The 12,894-nt window shown below is 38.2% G+C and overlaps 1 protein-coding gene across 4 annotated transcripts in view; it reads right to left on the bottom strand.

The window, feature by feature from the left end:
• The window catches only part of Atp11b (ATPase phospholipid transporting 11B (putative)), a 95,813-nt gene that overhangs the window by 41,951 nt on the left and 40,968 nt on the right, over positions 1-12,894 (bottom strand). For all 4 annotated transcript variants that reach the window (XR_003377405.1, XM_026782240.1, XM_005343792.3 and 1 more), the window contains exons 10-12: positions 11,232-11,313; positions 3,176-3,326; positions 2,044-2,241 (exon numbers count right to left, since the gene is read on the bottom strand). Coding sequence is in view for 3 of the 4 variants with exons in the window: in XM_026782240.1 (XP_026638041.1) it covers positions 2,044-2,241; positions 3,176-3,326; positions 11,232-11,313 (431 nt within the window). In the remaining variant the exon portion in view is untranslated. The remainder of the gene's footprint in view (positions 1-2,043; positions 2,242-3,175; positions 3,327-11,231; positions 11,314-12,894) is intronic.

Below are 12,894 nucleotides of genomic sequence, written 5' to 3'. Positions count from 1 at the left end.
CACACACACACACACACATACACACATATTCAAAACAAAAATAAAAATATAAATAAAAAGTAGAAAGAGGCAGACATCACAAGAAAACAAAAGCAAAGCAAACTATAGACCATTATTTCTCATGAATATATATACACATACATTTTCAGAATGTATAAAAAGTATTATATATCATAAGTATATGAGACATCTCAGAAATCCAATTGTTACCTTTATGTGTACAAATGATCAGATTGATGTGTTCTTTATTCTATTAATAAAATGACCATCTCAACAGATACAGAAAAATCACTTGATAAAAATCCAATACTCTTTATGATAAAAACACTTAACATACTATGATAAAAGCTTCTTCAAAACTTAGTAATATCATACTGAGTGATTTCTTCCTATCAGCAGAGATATAAGACAAGGCTGTCTGTTCTCATATGTTTTATTCAACATTGTACTAAAATTTCTAGTCAGGAAAAAGAAGTGAGTTACCTGATTGGGGAAAAAGAGACAAAGTTATCTCCATTTGCATATCAAATAAACTTACATATACATCATCCAAGGGAATTTACTTAAAAAAAATCTATTAGCACTAATAAATAAGTTTAATGAGATTCCAGGATAAAAGATCAACGTGCAAAATTAAAGAATTAAAGTGAGAAAATTGTTTTAACCAAGAAATAAAGAGTAATAAGAAACTGAACTTTAATGTCTATACTTTTGGGGACAATAAAGGTAACTACAATATTTGAGACATAGGAAATGTCTACTACCTAAAATAATTTATTGCACATAGGCCATTATCAGTCTTCATATATAATTTTAGCTACAGGGAAGGCTGAGTCAGGAAAATCATTTGGCTCAGGTTTGTTTGTTAGTTTTGAGAAAGAGTCTCACTATGTAACTCTGGCTGTTTTGGAACTCATTATGGAGAACAGGCTGCCCTTGAATTCACAGAGATCCTCCTGCCTCTGCCTTGATTAAAGGTAGTGTAAGATGAGCTCAGAAGTTTAAACATAGATTGGGCATCAAGAAGTGGGGCCCCATCTCAAAAAGAAAACAAAAAAGGCAAACCCAAATTATACATGGGGACAGGGCAGGTAGATCCTAGATTAACGGACACCTTTGAATACAGAGAGAGAAAAAAAATATATTTATGAAGACTTGTTTGAAGTATACAAAACTAAGCAAGGAAAGAAACAGCAATTAACTCCAGAGGAAATAAAATACATAAAGAAAACATAATTATAGTACTACAAAGAAAAACTAGGAAGAAAGGTGTTTGGAAACAATATTATGAGTCATAATGTAAATATTTATTGGATGTCAAATTGTAACAACACTAGAGTAGGCAAAGTGGGAAAGGTTTTGGATATGTGTACAAAATGGTAAAGTAATAGTTTCCCCCTGTTGTCCCTCCCCTCTTAAAAGATTTATTTATTTATTGATTGATTGATTTATTTATTTATTTTTGAGATAGGGTTCCCCTGTGCAACTGTCCTGGCACTTGCTCTGTAGACCAGGCTGGCCTCAAACTCACAGAGATCCACCTGCCTCTGCCTCCCGAGTGCTGGGATTAAAGATGTGCACCACAACTGCCTGGCAACTTCATTTTTTTAATGATGCATATGCATGAGAGTGTGTGTGGGGATAGTGCACACGACTGCAGGTGCTTGTAGAGGTCAAGGGCATTGCATCTCCTGGAGCTGGAGTTAGTGCTATAGTTGTGAATCTGAACTCACACCCAATGTGAGTGCTAGGAGCTGAACTTCCCTAAAACTGTGTGCTCCTGACAGCTAAATCATCTCTCTAGTCCCAGCTATAGCTTTATATTCTATAACTGATGCCTAAAAATTTCAAATCATGATAAAATATCATATAGACACATACTGCTAAATAGTGGAAAAAAGACGTTAGGACATAAAGTGGGAATAAGAATTAGCTGGAGGAAAGTAAAAGGTGTTTTGGCCTAAGTTTTATAGTATTTTCTATTATATCAGTATCTTTACATATAATTTTCTGAGAGAAACAAAATATCAGGATTATCTTCACCTGTCCAAGCTCTTCATTCAGGTCAGAAGTATTGACTTGAGCTTTCTGATCTGATTCTTCATGGTATAGATCAAGATCCCAGCCAATAAAAAACGATCCAAGAAATTTCTGCATCTCAACAGTCACATACAAAGAAATTGGAATGATGAAATTGTAGAGTACCAAAAAAGCAAGGAAATCAGAAATAAATCTCAGAATCTAGAAAAAAGAGAAATGATTATTAGATAACATACATGAGAATTATCAGAAGGTTCCTATCTAAGTAAACTATCAACTATTATTCTGAGGTAAACTAATATGAAATTCCTTGATTAAGTTGTTTTAATATTGCATTTCCTCTGTTTACTTATATTACTGGTTAAGGTAAAGGTTAAATTTCCACAGCACAATTTGTTCCATTTTGGAAGTTACCTGGCATGATGTGAACACCAAATTATCATTATACTCTGTGCAGTGAGCTAGCCATCCTACCATTACTCTTCAAAGATCATGGGTGACTAAAATGTGAGTGTAACCTAGACATATGGGGACATAATTCCTCAGGAGAATTGTTAAAAAATAGAAACTGAAGAACACATACTACACGGACAATAACACAGCAGAGCTGCCTTTCAATATGTCCTCTGTTGAATATACATGGTACCGGTAACAGGATCCTATACTGATCTGCTTTGTTGTCTCCTGGATCAAGATGTTTTCTAATATGTCCATATTAATTTAAATGGAAATTTAAAGAATGATTATTTACCAAAATTGCAGGTTTAATTCTCTTGGTACATCAAGACCATTATGACTTCTTCAATTATTCAAACATGAATGAAAACAAATATATTCTTTAATTCACTTATATGGTACAATAAATGATTTCTAAAGCCTTGAATTTGTAATACCGAAGTGGAATGCACATATAAATTTTTGTGATCTAATTATTCAAGCCATGCTACTAGAACACACAAAAAGTTTAGGCCTTAAACTAGGGAAAGTACAGCACTGCTAACATGCTGATTGCTCTTCTGCAAAAGCATCCTGTCAATACCAATGCTGTGATGAGATCACTGTGGTCTTTCCCATCTAAGCATCAATAGTCCCCAAAGTGTTTCCTCAAAGTTGAATTATGAATAACACATAATACCTTACTACTGTTTCTTTGATGTTCTGTTTTTTGGTTATACCAAGGTTCATCCCATTTTTCTTCTGCTTGCCAGGTATATTTCAAGATAGTACTGATGATGGCCTCAGAAATAAGGATTATTAGATAAATTATTAAAAATGTGTTCATTGATCTAAAGTAAGAAAAAGAATAAAAACATATCAATATATCTTATGTTCATATGCTTACAAATTAATATTTGTATTGAATATATAAGATTTTATTATAGCTGTTTTAAAGGACAGCCTTTATTTTTTGTAATGACCATTAAATAAAACATAATTACCAGAAAAACCCAGTTGTAAATCCTATAAATCATAACAGCAAAGCAAGATCTATCCAGAAGTACCATGGCGATACTTCTATCTTGGGGGTTACCAGCAAGTATCTAATTGGACCTCAGACCTGCTCAGCAGGAGGGAATTCATATCTGGTACTATAAACATTGCCGTCTGTAGCTAGTGAGGTCATGGGCCCTAGAGAAGAACCTACTACTATCATTTTCCTAAGCCAGTGTAATTTCCAGCTTCATTCTAAATACCTATCCTTACATGCAAAGATAAGTGTAGTTCTCACCTCTCATTAAAGAAGCTTCCTCTGGCAGCAGAAGTCTACAACTGATCAAATGTTAAGAACAACTGACCATGAGATAGCCAGCTCCAAGTGGTACACCTACAATACAACTCCTACATCTAAAGCTCAAGGAACATTGCAGAAGGTAGAAAATAATTTAAGAGCCAGAGGACCAGGACACCTGCTGTGAGATGGTGTTAGGAAACAGTTTACTTTGAGACTGAAATAGTCCATACTGCAAGGAAGCTCCTTAGGCAGGAGAGTAAACAACTCAGAAGACTTGAGAAAGTCCCTGAATCTGCCCAGACTCACTAGGCCTCTCCCTACCAGAGTAAGCATTAAATGCTGAGAGTCCTTCTCAGAAGAGCAGAGCTGAGTCACAGAGAAGACTCTCAGATAAGAACAGCTGCCTACAAGTTCAGACCAAATGAGTCACTTGGAAAGAGCACTTTTCAACCCAGTGAGCTCTCTGCATGCTATGCAGCATGTTTCAGGTTTCCAGGTGGAAGCTGTCACCTATGCTGGGAAAGGCTTTGGTGATGTAGCGTTGAGTCTTTTCTGCTCCTATAAGTAACCCCAATAAAACTCATTGGCTCACCAAGTTGGATTTTGCTGGTTTTTGTACTTTGGTCTGTTGTGGGTTCCCTATCTGGGATGAGTACACATGTGTGCTATATTTTCCCAGGAAAAGTTTTGTCACACAAAGATGGTGTCTTCTATATGACAGGGACTTACATCCATGAAAAAAAATTTCCGCCTCCTCCCAGCCTCCCACTCCTCCCACCCTTCCCCCACTCCTCTCCCCCTCCCTCTCCAGTCTGAAGAGCAGTCAGGGTTCCCTGCCCTGTGGAAAGTCCAAAGTCCTCCCCACCTCCATCCTGGTCTAGGAAGGTGAACATCCAAACTGGCTAGGCCCCCACAAAGCCAGAACAAGAAGTAGGATCAAAACCCAGTGCCACTGTCCTTGGCTTCTCAGCAACCCTCATTGTCCGCCATATTCAGAGAGTCCGGGTTTATCCCCTGCTTTTCCAGTCACAATCCAGCTGGCCTTGGTGAGCTCCCAATAGATCAGCCCCACTGTCTCCGTGGGTGGGTGCACCCCTCTTGGTCCTGACTTCCTTGCTCATATTCTCCCTCCTTCTGTTCCTCATTGGTACTTTGGGAGCTCAGTCCAGTGTTCCAGTGTGGGTCTCTGTCTCTATCTCCATCCATCGCCAGATGAGACCCAAAAAGATGAACATGGGATGTACTCACTCATAATTGGTTTCTAGCCACAAATAAAGGTCAGTGAGTCAATATTTTGATATCCTAAAGAAGCTAAATAAGAAGGTGAACCCAAAGAAAAACATATAGCTATCCTCCTGGGTAGGGGAAGTAGACAAGATTGCCAGGCAAAAAATCGGGATCTTAAGGGTGGGGTGGGAGGGGGGTAAGGGGAGATGGGGAGAAAAAAGTGAGAAGGGTAGGATGGGGAGAACTTGGGGCAACGGGATGATTGGGATACAGGAAGGTTGGATAGGGGAGCAGGGAAGCACATATCTTAATTAAGGGAGCCATCTTAGGGTTGGGAAGAGACTTGGACCTAGAGGGGCTTTCAGGTGCCTAAGGTGAGGTCCCCAGTTAGTTCCTGGGGCAGCTGAGGATAGGGAACCTGAAATGATCCTATCCTATAGCCATACTGATGAATATTTTGCATATCACCATCCATGAAATCTTAACAATATGGTCGCCTAAGCAAGATCTGAACAATGATAACACCAGTTGATATGCCAATATGGATGGGGAAACCTCACAAGGTCCCTCTCCTAGATAAAGAGCTATAAACAATTAATTATTGCCGGTGAAAAGAGGAAGAATCAGTCTTCTCTGGAGATGTGTACCATTATATGCTATCCAATCTGAAGTAGTCAGCCCTAAACAGTAAGTTTTCTTAGCAAGTTGTATAAAAAAGACATTAAAATGTCTTTTAGGACATTATCTCAGGTCAAACTGGGATTCTTGGCTCTGACACTAAAAATAATTCAGGACTAGCCAATATAAAAGTAGATCTGGAGATTTTATTAAAGATATTTATTAAAGACTTTACTAAAGTTAGACTTTAAATACAAGGGTGAAGACAAGAGTGTCCAGAAAGAAAGTCTTAGTATTATCTAATTTTCATTGTATATTAGTTTTAATTTCCAGTTGAACTAGAAAGTCTAAAGGAGGAAGAATGGTATCTCAAAAAACCTAACACATAACAGATGCACACTTTATATATATTTCTAGACTCAGTTTTCTCAAGCAGAAATCTGTTAATAGTTTCAAAGAGTCTTATGGTTCACAAGTGAGACTTTGGAATAGAAACAACTATAATACTAATACCATGGTGAATTTTAATAAATAATAAAACTCTGGCAAATTCCCATTATGATGATATTAACTCACTAATACTCCCTCCTCTGTGTCTATTACTATAACAAGCTTTCTATGTCATATTTCATATATCAAATGGACTCTTTCAGGTTTTGGTCTAGTCTTGTATACAGGTGATGCTCACCTGAGCATTGCTACAAGGCTGAGTAGTACTGCTGAAGCATACAGATTCGACTTTAAATTTAAAGTCTTAAATTTAAAAACAAATTTGTTATGAAGAAACATTTTATCACCAAAAACTTCAGAATACTACAATTATAGCATCTGATACATCTGCAAACTGATCTCTACACAGAAGGCACAGGGAACATTGAACAAGGGTAAGAAAGTTCTAAGAGCCATGGGACCAGGATGTCTGCTGCTAGATAGTCGCCCCAACACACGACAGGGAAAATGTGAACTCTCAACAATACGCTGCCTGAACAAGACTACATAAGAACATCAGCTGACATTCCAACATGGATGAGGAAAGTTCCACATTGTTCTGCTCCTAGGTGAAGAGTTAGAGCTGGTCATCGGTTGTTGGGAGGGGAAAATCAGTTTCTTATAGAGATGGGCTCCCATATAGGTTATCCAATACCAAATGATCAGCCCCACACACATGTACATATGGGTGACACTAAATGAACCAAATGAACTCAATAGGTAAATACATATATGTATAATTAAAGAAGATGCGTTCTCAATAATGAATCTTCATGTGCACCACATAGCTTCAACAACGGTCAACATGCTACCATTCTCAGTCCACTTACACTTTCTTCCACCCCAATTACCCATTTAGTTTTTTGGTGGTTCTTTTATTTCATGAATAAATTTTTAAAGAACTTCTTGATTTAACGTTTGAAACTGTAGACTCACAGAAAGCTGTAAAATCAGTACAAAGAGTTTCATCAACTCTAAGTCTATATTTTTTCCACCTCCATGTCTTTGCAGAGAAGCTAGGTAATAAGGAGTACTCTAAGAGGGACACATGGATTGTTCTGGGAAAGGAAAATAGATGATATCTCCTGGACAAATTGGGGGCAAGAGAGATGCAACTATGAAGGAACAGGATGATGGTGTTGGGGGAGGGACGGAAAGGGAGTAATGAAAGAGATACCTTGATAGAGGGAGCCATTATGGACTTAGGGAGAAACTTGGCATTAGGAAAATTCCAAAGAATTCACAAGAATGACCCCATCTAAGAGTCCTAGCAATAGTGGAGAGGTTACTTCATCTGACCTTCCCCTGTAATCAGATAGGTGACTACCCTAACTGTCACCATAGAACCTTCATCCAGTAACTGATGGAAGTAGCTACAGAGATCCACAGTCAGGCACCAGGCCATGCTCTGGAGTCCAGTCGAAGAGAGGGAGGGGCGATTTTATTAATGGGAGGGTGGTAGTCAAGATCATGACAGAGAAACCCACAGAGACAACTGACCCGAGCTTGTAGGAGCTCAGGGATTCTAGACCGACAGCTGGGGAGCCTGCATAGGACCGAACTAGGTTCTCTGCATGTGGACGACAGTTGTGTAGCCTGCTATGTTTGCGGGACCTCTGGCAGTGGGACCAGATCCATCCCTGGTGCATGAGCTGGCTTTTTAAAAGCACTTCCATATGGTGCCTTGCTCAGCCTTGATGCAGGAGGAAGGAGCTTGGTCCTGCCTCAACTGAATGTGCCAGGCTTTGTTGACTTCCATTGGGAGGCCTTACCCTTTCTGAGAAGTGGATAGGGTCTGGGTTAAGAGGAGGTAGGAGGGGAGGGGAGGAGAGAAAAGGAGAAGGAACTGTATTTGATATGTAAAATGAATAAAAATTTTTTTTAAAAAGATGAAAAAGGAGTGAAGATAGGGATCAAACCCAGAGTCTTATGCTATGCAACATACTCTAAAACTGAGCTACGTCCCCAATTCAATGGTGGCATCTTATTCAGCTGTAGCATATCAGAACCAGAGACATTACAGAGAATTAGATTTGATTAAGATTCACATTTACAAAACCTCATCTTACTAGTGTAAAAGTAATCCCACTTACAGATTAACTGCCATTATGAAGAATTGTTCCATCGTCACTTTTAAAAATGCATTCATCTAAGGACCAGCATGGTAGCACATGCCTTTAACTCCAGCACTTGAAGGCAGAGGCAGGTGAATTTTTGTGAGTTCAAGATCAGCCTAGTCTGCAGAGTGAGTTCCAGGTTGTTGTAGAACATTACATTTTAAGGTGTGTTACTTTTGTTTATGCTCTGGAACATTTGTTTAATGATGCAAAGATGAGCTTGATTTAAAAAAAAATTTACCTGTGGACAGGAGGCTGCATCAGCAACTAGCTGACAGGAAGTGGTAGGGAGGAGCCAGGCGGAGAAGGGTTTTTAAGGAGGGGTGAGGAGAAGCATGAGAGGCTTTTGGAGAGACACAAGAAGGAGAGAAGGTGAGCTACTTGCTATTCAGCTTCTCTGAGAAACAGAATTCCACCTCAAACCTTGAATTTTCAGTTCTTTAGAGGAACAGAGATTTAGATAAGTTCCCTTCATAGCTTTGAAAGAGTTGGTGCCTGAGCTCAGGAACAGAATTCCCTCAAGCTGAGGCCCTCTAGGCCCAACCACTGCTGATAACAGCAAAGTTGCAGTTGTTGATTTGAACAGCCATGGATTAAAGGGCAGCAACAGGTCATACAGGGCTACATAGACACACTCTGCCTCAAAAAAATAAACAAAATTTAGAATTTCTATTTTATTGTATGAGTGTTTTACATGCATATTATGTATGCACACCACATGTGCGACTGGTGCTTGTGGAGGTTAGAAGAGGTCAGATCCCCTAGAACTGGAGGTATATAGATGGTTGTGAGCCATAATGTGGGTGCCAGGAACCAAACCCAAGTCCTCTGCAAGTCAACTCTCCAGCTTCCATCACTCTTTATATTGACTCATCCCATACTGAATCTGTCCCTTGGCAGCAATAATCTTTCACCCAACCTATACAGTTTTATAATTTTGAAAATGTTCCATAACTGGAAACATAGTATACAATCTTTGAATTTGACTTTTTCACCAAATGTAACTATTTTTGCAGCCTGTTCTGGCTGAGCATATACTATAAATCCTTGTTCTTGATGAATAGTGCTCTATGACATAGCTGCACCAGATTTTCCTGTTCAACTATTACCCATGTATGCACAATGGGCTATTTTCCAGATTTTTGCTGTTATAAATAAAGCTGTTAAATGAAACTGCCAAATTATCTCCCAAATGGGAATGTCATCATCTGACATTCTTCACAATAATGTGTGAGACTAGCACGTACTATTACTACTCTTTTAACCTTGTTCCTCCAACAGTGGGCTAACCTCACTGAGGTTGTGAGATGATATTCTCCTAACAATGGTGCTGACTGAGCATCTGTCTGCTCACCTGCAACCTACAACTCCTTTCATGAAATGTGATTCATGTTTTTGATCACAGCTACCTAAATGTTTGTGTTACTGTTTGGTTGAAATGTGAGCTTTGCAAGCATTTCCCCCACTCCGTAACTTGTCTCCATACTTTCAAGATGGTTTGAGAACATTTTTAATTTAAGTAAAATTTAATTCATTAATCTTTTTATTTAGGAGTTATGCTTTTTTGCCTGCCTAACAATCATTTGTCTAGAGTGATCCTGACTTCTTCTAAAAGTCTTTACAATTCTGTTTCATATGTATTCAATCATCATTATTTTTGGATGCTGAAGACTGAGCCCATGGCCTGGTACATGCTTTCATATTGGCAAAAGCTCTCTACTCCCTCACCTTTATTAAAAAGTTCCCGCTGGGTATTATAAATAATGGGTCCATAGCTTTTCATGTTCTTCAGAAGAGTGTTGACTTTTTGTTCTAGTGGGCAGTTGACTTTAAGTACCTAACATCACTGCAATTGGTCAAAATAAAATCCTCTCTCTCAGCATTCTTTGGGTTCTACTGTTTGTTTCTTGCCAGTTTGCACCTACAGAGTTTTATCAGCCATACAGGAAAATTTGGGCAGTTTTTATGTACACGCTTTCAGGCCCAGCCCATTACTTTCTATGCTGGCTTACATATTTTCCCTTAGCTTTCTAGGTTCTCTTCTAGTTTTAAACTGTGTCCTCTGATATTTCAACTCAGTAAAGAAATAACACTTTCCCCATCTTATTTCTTCGACTACCCTCTATCCTTCCTCCCCCATTTGTTTTCAGGATTGGATTCACTGCCAGGTTTGACATGCTTTTGGTCACTTGCCTTAACTTATGATCTTAACTCATGATCTTCCTGTCTGCCTTCCAAGTATTAGGATTACTGGAGTGGCCTCACCATGCATGGTCTGACATTATTTATGTCCTTGGGTGTGTGTGCCTGTATGCGGGTTTGCATGCCTACAAAGACAGGTGTGTGTTTTGTAGAAGCTTAAGGTTGTTATCTTGTTTTGCCTTATATTTTGAGACAGGATTCCACACTAAACCCAGAGTTAACTATTTTTCCTACAATGGCTGACTGGCAAGCCTCTGGATCTTCCTGTCTCCACATAGCAGCATGTTACAGGTACATACCACCACGGCCAGCTTTCTAAGAGGGCGGTGATAAGGATCAGAACTCAGGTCCTAATGCTTGTACAGCAAGTATTTTACTCAGAGCTACTTACATGCCTCATACCCTGCACTAATTTTAGTCATATTTTAACACTTACAGTCAATGCTAAGTATATACAAAACCAGAAGATATCATCTTTATCCAAAAAGAATATCACTTTGCATATGTAATATGAAATGCCCTTTTAAATGACTTATTTTTAATTTTATGTGCATGAGTGTTTTGCCTGCATGTGAATAACTGCACTGTGTATATACCTATTGCCCACGAAGATACCTTGGAACTGGAGTTACAAATGGTTGTGAGCCACCATGTGGGTGCTGGGAACCAAACCTGGGTCCTCTGTAAGAGCAACAGTGCTCTTAACCACTGAGTCATCTCTGTAGTTCCTGAAATATCTATTTTTATATATGTTACACAAATATGAGTAAGATATACATAAAATTACGTGAAAAGGGTTTTCTTACTTTTCTACTGCAGATCGTTTCTGTGACTTGCTCTTGTAATTTAATGCCATCTTCGTTTCCATTCCGGTGTACACAGCTACACCTATAAAATAAAACTGCTATTTTAAATGTACTTGCTAGCATGAAAGCTTCAGTGAAAAAGCACTGCCTGAGAGTTTGTATAATTTGAATTTTTCTTGAGTCTTTTACAGTTTTTTCAAACCAGCTAAGTTTAAAATTTTGCTGATCTAGACATTCAACCTCCATGGAGTCTCATATCTCAGTTGCAACAGAGTTGAGACTAACGGAAGAAAGGGGTGGGAATAACAGATGACCACTGCATATGACGCTAAGGATGCTAATAACAGTGAAACCCTCCTTTTAAACTGGAAAATATGGATTGGGCTAAAAATCCAGAATGCCAGAATCTGGAGTCTGCATGTCATTCCATAAGTATTGAAGAATAATATTCATGTCTTTCAGAGTAAATGAAGTAAGCACAAAGAACTGCTATGTGAGACCCTCAGACGAGAGCAAATGGTCTTAATAGTGGGACTAACACTGCTGAATGAAACTAATTAGGCAAGACCAAACTTTAAATGTTCCTTCAAATTCCTATATAGAAGATTAAAGAAACAGGATAGGACAGACCAACTGTGCCCTTTTAGTAAATATTTGACATAGAATTTTTAAAATAAAAATTATTCTTTAAATTCAGAGGTAATAACTAAAATGAAAAAAGACACTAAAACCATGCAATTTGAAAAAAAACAGAATGAAATAATAACGAAGAAGATGCTGAGGCAAACAGCAGACTCAGCTAAAAGCATTCAAATACACAATTGCTTCTAAAACTGCATAATTTGGAGCCCCATTTTAAAGTAACAAGAACAAAAAGTATTACCCTTAGGAAGTTATGTAAGATTCAGTGTCCCATGAGAAAACTACACTGTGGAGATTTAGTCTGGTTTCTGATATCAGAACATTATTATAATTTTAAAAAAATAGTTGCAAAATACATGTAACCATCTAACCATTTAACATGGATAGTTTAGTGGGGATAACATAGTCACAATTTTTTGAAGTCATCTTTTGAATCTATCTAGAGAATACTTTAATCACTTTAAAAAAATGCTGGACCCATTAAATATCTATCCCACTTTCTATTCTCTAAGCCCTGGAAATCACCTACTGTGTCATCACTAGGGTATACCCATGAGAGGCATGTCAAACGAAAGGGAGAATATAATCTGTGGCCTTTCTGCCTGGTCTCTACCAGGCAAAGGCACTACTACGCTTCCCCTAGAGAAATAAAGTTTGCCCCCAACAGGACTGGTTCAACATTCAGAGCGCAGTAAGATCTTGTTGGATAGGTAAATACGTGAATGAAAGAGTCAGTGGTTATTAGCAGAACTGAAGGGGTGTAGACTACTCTATTACCAGGGCACTGAAAAGCGCTGACTTGTACCCATGTTATTGGAAGTCTACTAGAATCGTTTTCTTAGTGCTCAGCTTCACAAGTATCCACAAACACAGGAAGAGGAAGACTCTAGCACTACTCAAAAGGAGAGAGCAACAACAACAAAACACAATATTAAAAAAAACTTTAAAAGAAAATTATCATGTCTTACGTTGAATAAAGTAATATTATGTAATCAAAGGACCATGAAATGCTATGTTTTTT

The sequence above is a fragment of the Microtus ochrogaster genome, chromosome 1 (genome assembly GCF_000317375.1).
Source record: "Microtus ochrogaster isolate Prairie Vole_2 chromosome 1, MicOch1.0, whole genome shotgun sequence".
NCBI lineage: Eukaryota > Metazoa > Chordata > Mammalia > Rodentia > Cricetidae > Microtus > Microtus ochrogaster.
Note: the sequence above shows the minus strand (reverse complement) of the source record. Positions and strands in the feature narration are given on the sequence as shown.